This window comes from Crocodylus porosus, unplaced genomic scaffold (assembly GCF_001723895.1).
Source record: "Crocodylus porosus isolate Cpor-Errol unplaced genomic scaffold, CroPor_comp1, whole genome shotgun sequence".
Taxonomy (NCBI): domain Eukaryota; kingdom Metazoa; phylum Chordata; order Crocodylia; family Crocodylidae; genus Crocodylus; species Crocodylus porosus.
This window is the reverse complement of record NW_017728932.1, coordinates 15,975,805-15,983,016: the sequence shown is the minus strand read 5'-3', so window position 1 is coordinate 15,983,016 and position 7,212 is coordinate 15,975,805. Positions and strand designations below refer to the sequence as shown.

General features: G+C 55.1%; 3 protein-coding genes across 4 annotated transcripts in view; 1 reads left to right on the top strand and 2 right to left on the bottom strand.

Annotated features, from left to right (window-relative positions):
* Positions 1-803: 803 nt before the first annotated feature.
* On the bottom strand, positions 804-1,579 carry EMC6 (ER membrane protein complex subunit 6). The gene has a single exon (XM_019545748.1). The coding sequence runs from the start codon at positions 1,540-1,542 to the stop codon at positions 1,147-1,149; it is 396 nt and encodes a 131-aa protein (XP_019401293.1). The 5' UTR covers positions 1,543-1,579; the 3' UTR covers positions 804-1,146.
* Positions 1,580-1,595: 16 nt separating this feature from the next.
* On the top strand, positions 1,596-4,604 carry TAX1BP3 (Tax1 binding protein 3). Of its 2 annotated transcripts, XM_019545749.1 has the most exons (4): positions 1,604-1,724; positions 1,857-1,976; positions 2,220-2,297; positions 2,904-4,604. In XM_019545749.1, exons 1-4 carry the CDS (start codon positions 1,686-1,688, stop codon positions 3,039-3,041), a joined length of 375 nt encoding a protein of 124 aa, XP_019401294.1. In that variant the 5' UTR covers positions 1,604-1,685; the 3' UTR covers positions 3,042-4,604. The 2 variants fall into 2 exon arrangements, with proteins under 2 accessions (XP_019401295.1, XP_019401294.1); XM_019545750.1 differs by lacking the exon at positions 2,220-2,297 and having other exon boundaries at positions 1,596-1,724.
* Positions 4,605-5,045: 441 nt separating this feature from the next.
* Positions 5,046-7,212, bottom strand: part of CTNS (cystinosin, lysosomal cystine transporter) — a 6,301-nt gene continuing 4,134 nt past the window's right edge. Inside the window, exons 6-8 of the mRNA XM_019545747.1 lie at positions 6,945-7,115; positions 6,319-6,436; positions 5,046-5,910 (exon numbers count right to left, since the gene is read on the bottom strand). Coding sequence (XP_019401292.1) covers positions 5,780-5,910; positions 6,319-6,436; positions 6,945-7,115 — 420 coding nt within the window. The 3' untranslated portion in view covers positions 5,046-5,779. The remainder of the gene's footprint in view (positions 5,911-6,318; positions 6,437-6,944; positions 7,116-7,212) is intronic.

Below are 7,212 nucleotides of genomic sequence, written 5' to 3'. Positions count from 1 at the left end.
CAGTACAGAAATCCAGAGCTGAGAACTTGGCTCGACCCTCTGACCTGTGAGGGAGGCCACAGCTCACGTAAGTGATTACATGAGACACCCACCCACTTCCTTCTCCCACAGACCGCTGTGTTACCCTGTGCAGTCAGTAACGTGTGGCAGGGCAGGATCAGACACTTCACAATACGTGAAGGGGGGGGGAATGTGTTGCACTAAATGTCCTGCCTACATTGTCACTTCACTTATTCCTCCCAGAACAGGAAAGTATTGTTTACGGCTGACTCCTCATACCTCAGCTGGAGACAGTGACCTGGCCAAACTCTTTAGAGGAGTTTTGGCAACAGGTCCAACATGGAAAAACTCAAGGCTCACGTAGAAGCGAGTCCCCCCTAGAGCCCCGTTACTGTAGAGGAGTCAAGAGACTACAGCCATCTATACATGGGCTCTGGAAGTGGAAACCCATTAGTCAGAATGGCTCAGAGAGCTGCTTTAATTAAAGTGCCTCTTGTATAGCCATATCCCCGTGCTGCAACATGGAGGGGGCTGCTTGAATGAGCTTTACTTAAAAGCACCCCATCACCATTTTTCGCCACGGGGATGCCAATAGACAAGACACTGGAGTGGGCCAGAGCGCAGCAATTACCATGCCCCGGGAGACTCGAGTAATCCCACATTAATTAGTCCAGGATCAATCCAGTCTGCTCTGCCTAGGTGTAACCTCAGCGCGGCCTCACCACTTGCGTACAAGCGCCAAGGCGCCTGCTATCAGCAGCGAGCGGCCACATGGGATTTTCCCCCTGGCAGAGAGCAAAGAGAAAGAGACTGAACGCTGTCACCTGGGGCTGCAGGTATGTATTCAGGGCGCGCTAACAGCAGGGTTACAGCAGGGCTCGCTCAGGCAGGTGGGAAACAGCCAGCGCCACCTAGGTGCGCAGTGGTGTTTCGGGATGGCGGCGCAAGCCTGGTGGCATGCCCACAGCAGGTGCAACTCGCTGCCCATCGCCATGCGCCCCCTGAAAGACGGGCTTTCACCCCCTGACAGTCCTTTGTATCTGGCGTGTGGGGCCGTCGCTCACCCGGCTCCGAGTCTGCCCCTCGCTGGTGCCCGTCACCGGTGGAGGTGGCCCTGTCTGTCCGGAGGCGGCGGCGGCGGGCAGGTCAGTACACGTGCACCATGCCGTAGAGGAAGGTCCAGAAGAGCACGTAGGTGAAGAGGCCGCCCACGAGCCCGCCCGTGAAGAGCGGCCGGCGCGACTTGAAGTACTTGCCCCAGCGGCGCCCGGCCTTGAGCACCAGCAGCGCCGACAGCAGCACGGAGGCCAGCAGGTAGAAAACGAAGCCGCGCAGGCCCGTCAGGCCCAGAATGCCGGCCGTGGCGCCCGACAGCGCCGACACCGACGTGCGGCAGTAGTCCAGGATGGCGGCGTTGCCGCGCACCGCGCCCTCGCTGATGAACGGCGGCCCTTCACGCCGCACCCCCGCCGCCGCCGCCGCCATCATGGCGGGCCCGCCGCCGCGCTGAGGAGAGCTCCACCGGAAGCGCCACGCCGCCATCTTGGGTCAAGGCCCGCCGCGCCCGCCCCTTCCGCTTCCGGGGCCCGGCGACACGTCAGCGGAAGCCGCGCCCCATTGGGCGGTGGGGCGGGGTTGGTGCCTTCGAAGCTTTTGTTCGCCGAGGCGGCGGCGGCGGCGGGGCCATGTCCTACGTGCCCGGGCAGCCGGTCACCGCCGTCGTGGTGAGTGCGGACCCGCGGGGGCACCGTGGCGCGGGACAACCCCTCTCCCCGCGTGGGGGACGCTGAGGCGAGGGGGGCCCTTGGTGCGCCTGCCGGGCGAGGCGGCCCCTCACCCTCTCCCCGTCCCCACAGCAAAGAATCGAGATCCACAAGCTGCGTCAAGGCGAGAACCTGATCCTGGGGTTCAGCATCGGCGGCGGCATCGACCAGGACCCCGCGCAGAACCCCTTCTCCGAGGACAAAACCGACAAGGTCGGGGTCTCCCTGGGGACGGCCGCGGTCGGGGAGGCTCGCCTGTGTTGCGCGAGGGCGGGTGCCCTTCGCATGGGAGCCTGCTCGCGCTCTGCTGCCGCTCGGTCGCGCTGGCGCAGGCCCTTGGGGCACGGGGCTGGGCTCTGCCCGCTCCTAGGGAGCCCGCGCCGCGGGCAATGTTCGCTTCCTCCCTGAAACGCTCGTTGGGCGGTTCATGGGGTAACTGCAGCCTGGCTCTTGCAGGGCATTTATGTGACGAGGGTGACGGAGGGAGGCCCGGCAGAAGTTGCGGGACTGCAGATCGGAGATAAGATCATGCAGGTAAGGCCCAAGCTCACGGCTGAGCCCGAGCGGAGCGTGTCTTTGTTGTGGGACAGCCCTGGGGGCATGCTGTCCTCCCGGCCCCAACGCAGGGGAGCAGGGTGAGGGAAAGCCCGAGTACTTGGACCCTTTTTGTCTCCGTTTTGCTTGTGCGTTGTCTCACTGCTTGCCCTGGGTGCTGAAGAGCCCGCTGCCTTCCCCGCAGGACGTCTGGGCCTTAGGGGGACGGTTTTGCAGCGTGCTGTGGCCTTACAGTAGCTGCCATGGCACCTCCTGGGAGGGCTGAGCTTGGAGGTGGGCTGTAACCTGGGTAAGGGGACGTGTGGCCTGGAACGGTCCTGAACGATGACTGAGGAAGCATTATCGCGTGGGGGCAAGGTCCAGGGCAGTGGCTGCTTTGTGCGCCTCCTGGGCCCAGGGAGTACCAGGACTCTTGCTTGCACGTGGATGTGTTGCTGGAGCCCTTTAGTTTCAGCGGCGTGCACTGGAGAAGACCCACGCAGGTTAATTCTGCCCCTGCCTGACGTATCCACGGGGGCCAGCACGACACGGGACTGTCCGGTCCCACTGCCTACAGCAGCACTGAGCCTTCCTGCTCCCGTCCAGGTAAATGGCTGGGACATGACCATGGTGACTCACGACCAAGCAAGGAAGCGGCTGACCAAGAGGAACGAAGAAGTGGTGCGGCTGCTGGTGACCCGGCAGTCCCTGCAGAAGGCTGTGCAGCAGTCCATGATGTCCTAACGGCTCGCCAGGTTGGGGGAGGGGGGACAAGCAGGGTGGGGACCGGAACCAGACTCTCCCCGACCCAGGGAAGCAAGCACTAGCATCGAGCTGGTTGTTAGGAAACACTAGTTCTCCCTGCACGGCTTTCCCCCTGCCCAAAACTGGCGATAGCAAACTCCTGGCCACTAGGGCAGTTTCTCTTTCGGGAAGTTTTCCGTGAGGGTGCAGTGCCTAGGACAGCCTGACCCTGCTGCATGCCGAAAGCCATAACACTACGGGGAGGGGGGTCGTGGGTGGGTGGGGGGAAATGTTAGCCATATTGCAAGGAGGGGACACAAGCTGCTTAGGGAAGGAACTGGAGAAATGCTTCTTGGTGCTTACCCTGAACTGACAGAGGAGTCTATTCGTGCACGGATCAGTTTCAGCAGCGCAGGGTCCCTCTTATTCACTCTGCAGGGGAGTGAGGGAGGGAAGTGCGTGTTTGCTAATGAGATTTTTCACAGACCCCTCCTCAAGACTAGTGCTGAGTGGCAGTTCCTCCCCTGCTAGTTCGGGCTCCAGTAAAGATGCCACAGCTTAATTGGAGGGCGTAGAAAGTCCATAGCACGGCAAAGAATGGTGCCACTGTTTTTTCTGCATTGTGCGCTAGCTTGCCGGCTAGGGCGCAGCGCGGGACGTGCAGCATCACAGTCTCCTGCGGGAACGTAGCATTGCTTGTAGCCCCTGCTTCTAGCATGAGGGACACAAATGTCAACCGAACGATGCAGAAACCATCTGCAGTGCAGTAAACGTCTCAGACATGAATTGTCCAAGTGCCTCAGGCTTAAAGGAATGATTTGTCGTAGGTACTTCGCTTTTCAAGTGCCGTAACTGTTGCGCAGGCAGGCTCACGTCCCAAGAGACAGGATTCCTCAAACAGCCTGAACTTAACGACACCACTCATACTTGCAGAGCTCTGTTTGCTTGCTTCGCTTCTAACAGGGAAGCTTTCGAGCAGAGCGTGCCTTGCAGGGCAGCACTCTTCCTTTACCTAGAATGGGTGACCCGGGGGCTGGAAGGAGGCTGCTGCGTGAGTTCACTGGCACAAACACATGCCAAATTCTGGTCCCTGCAGCTATACTAAGTTACAAACGTACAGTTCTTGGTGCACAAGTTGCTTCAGTGCTTTAATTACAGCTATCCAAAAACTACGTCTGGTATTTGATCTCTCAACTGACTGACATAGTGTGTGGTTATGCTCTTCTCCACAGGCATCAGGTTATTTGTAAATAAACACTGAGGAGGTGTTAGACTAACTTATTTCAGCACATGACTGCAGTGCCATGTAGGGGTTGACTAATGAGGCTTTAATCTTGATTAACACATCTCCAAGAATATTCTGTCTATGTACCAGCAGCTGCCTCTCTGCCTTGTTTGTTAATACTTTATACTGTATAATTCCAATATTCCTGACTTTTTGTACCTTCAATGACAAGTTGTGGTAAAGCTGTTATTTTTGTTACTGTAGCAGTATACACACTGCTGTTTGTACTGCTGGTTCACTTGATTTTACACACAATAAAACAAGCTGGATTTCTTAAACTGCCTTCTTTTCACATTTAAAACAACTAACATTGCTTCCCATTTCAGCGTGGTCTTCCTGCCTCTCCTGTTTGGTTGCTTTAGAGCAACGGTTGCCTTTTAAACACGTGGCTGCCCACATGAGGTAGAGCGATGAAAGGGCAGTGATGACATGAGTTGCAGCAGACTGTGACCAGGTAGGGGGGTCTCACAGGAAAGATGCCTGTCATCTGAATTTGGCAGAAATCCAGGGTTGGAACAACCCTGCCTGATCTTGCAGTTGAACTGACGGTTTACTACAGCAAGGCCTGGCAGGTATTACTTGCCAGCCTTTCCCGTAAGTACCCATCCCCTCCTGCCTCCCTTCCTTGGGGGACATCCCTATTTTGACATCTGCTTGGAAGGGGCTACAACTGCTTAGTTATGGCCCAGAACACTCAGGAAATGGCAAAGGCTTTAAAATGCATTGTACAAGTTTTTAATTCTTAAGTTGTTGAACCCGGCCCGCGTGGAGTTCTCACACTGGCTGTTCTTGTCTCGATGGACACGCTTCTAGGCACTTCCCCCAGAACCAGGCGTCAATAGCTTGCTATTTAGTGCAGTAAAGTCTCACACTTGATCTGGGCTACTTATCTTAGGACCTTTGGGAGGAAAAGCTGCTCAACTGAACACATTAGCTGAACTTACTAAGTGCAAGAAACCCACTGGCTGTCATAGAATGCGTTGCAGGACTGCGTTGTCCCTTGCTACCTATGTCCAAATAAGTGTCAGCAGCTTGTCCTACTTGTACAGCCTGGCTTGGAAGGGAGAGGCAAAGTGTTGGATCCTGCTCTCTGCCAGAACTACCTGTTCCTCTGTTACTTTATTAGCATTGGTTGTATTAGGGCCCTGAGGGCAAGGGATTTTGCTGTCCCGGGTTCTGGCTCTTTGGAAACTAGCATAAAGGAGACCCAGCATAATTGCACCCATGTTAGAGCAGTGAGGGGAGCTGCAGCTAGGACAGCCCAAGCCGGGCTGGTTCCAAAGCAGCTTGAAGAGGTAATCTCTTCCCTGGGTCAATGGGTGCATAGCATGGTATCCTTTTAAGGCATTTGGCATTCAGGGGGGTGGGAGCTAACCGCAGTCCCTGCCAAAGAGGAACAGAAGTGCAATAAGGCCAACCCATCCCATGCTGGTGTCCACATGGGGCAAAGGCCTCAATCAAAAGGCTCATATCCTCGTGTCCTGTAGAGGCAGTAATGCTGGATCATAAATAGGATATCGAAGACAATGGAGAAGAGGCCCAGCCCAAACTTGGTGGGATCTCCAAAGATCAGCTTCCATTCGTCTGGAGGAGAGAAATGTTAAGTGAGAAAGCTGCGTGGTCAGGCCTGCTAACTGATCCTACAGTCCTACAACCTGGTCTTGGCCCTTATCAGTAGCAGTAATAGTTATGCCATGCCATCATCACTATTATTTGAAAGCGATGAAGTGCTAGTGTGACAGCTGTGACTGATCAGCTGCACTGAAGCTGGTCTTTGCCATGCCATGCAGTTTGCCCAGTATGACAGCTTAAAAAGGTGCCAGCAGGTAACCACAGATTCATGCGTTGTGTCAGAGCACAGCTGGCCACGTAGGCTGCCAGGTGCAGCTTCCTTGTCTGGGAACAGCATTGGGATGTGTGTGAGCGACTGCCCACCTGGTGGCAGGTTTCTCTTTAGAGGGAACTAGTACCAGACCTCTCAGCTCTGCTCACCATTGTTGTAGGACTGCAGAAACATCTGAAGGAGGCTGAAGCTCCCACCAATGAAGTCTAGCAGCACGTTTCCGATGCTCCACCCCACCGTGCTCTGGCGACGAAAATTCAGGTATGCCTAAGAGGTGAAAACCAAGTCATTAAATTCAACGCATGTGCAGCGCCCAGGGCAACAGACTGCTAGGCCACTGCTAGGGCTCCTGGGGACCATGGGCACAGGAAACTGCCACTTTTGTTTTCACCCATAAAAGCCAGATGGGATTGCTTGATTCTTTTTAGGGGAGGAGGCAGATTTTCCTGCTAAAAACACTCAACTGAGACAGAAAATGCATGCTGTTGTGACCTTTGCTCAGTCTATTTGCCTTCTGCAGAAGCAAGGTTTCCTGCTTCAACAGTAAATAGCTTCCCACATAATGCAAAAGGGCACTGCATAATCTATGGTATTAGCAGGGAAGCGATCGATTAAGGAGGGGTCCCTTTAATTATGGCTCTAGTCTTAGCATTCTAGGATTATATCCTGTGCCTATTAAAAGGTAGCCTGCATGGCTTTTCCTGCTCTGTTATGTCATCTGAATGACACGAAGCTGCCACTAAGGTACAAGGAATCCTCAGCACCTGGTTTTTACCTGTGGAAAATATTTGATCAGCGTGACTCCCAGTTTAACGTAGGAGAAGAAGAATAAGAACTGTAGCCATGTGATCTGGTCAGCCGCAGCTAGAGACAGCATGGTGAAGGTGAAGATCCATGCAAGCGCCAGCAGCCCAACCACTATTTTGGAGACTTTCTGGCTAGCTCTCTGAAAGACATGGACATAATATACATCTGCAGTCTGTTACACCCGGAGCCCTGATTTCCTCCCTGCTCCAGCCCTTCCCTTAGCGTGTGTTGGGCTC

What these genes read in the sequence shown, in the direction of transcription:
- EMC6 (XM_019545748.1), bottom strand. Translation starts at nt 1,542, where the DNA reads ATGGCGGCGTGGCGCTTCCGGTGGAGCTCTCCTCAGCGCGGCGGCGGG.
- TAX1BP3 (XM_019545749.1), top strand. Translation starts at nt 1,686, where the DNA reads ATGTCCTACGTGCCCGGGCAGCCGGTCACCGCCGTCGTG. An exon ending in AGCCGGTCACCGCCGTCGTG is followed by an intron (nt 1,725 to 1,856) that starts GTGAGTGCGGAC and finishes CCGTCCCCACAG; the next exon opens with CAAAGAATCGAGATCCACAA. An exon ending in TCGGAGATAAGATCATGCAG is followed by an intron (nt 2,298 to 2,903) that starts GTAAGGCCCAAG and finishes GCTCCCGTCCAG; the next exon opens with GTAAATGGCTGGGACATGAC.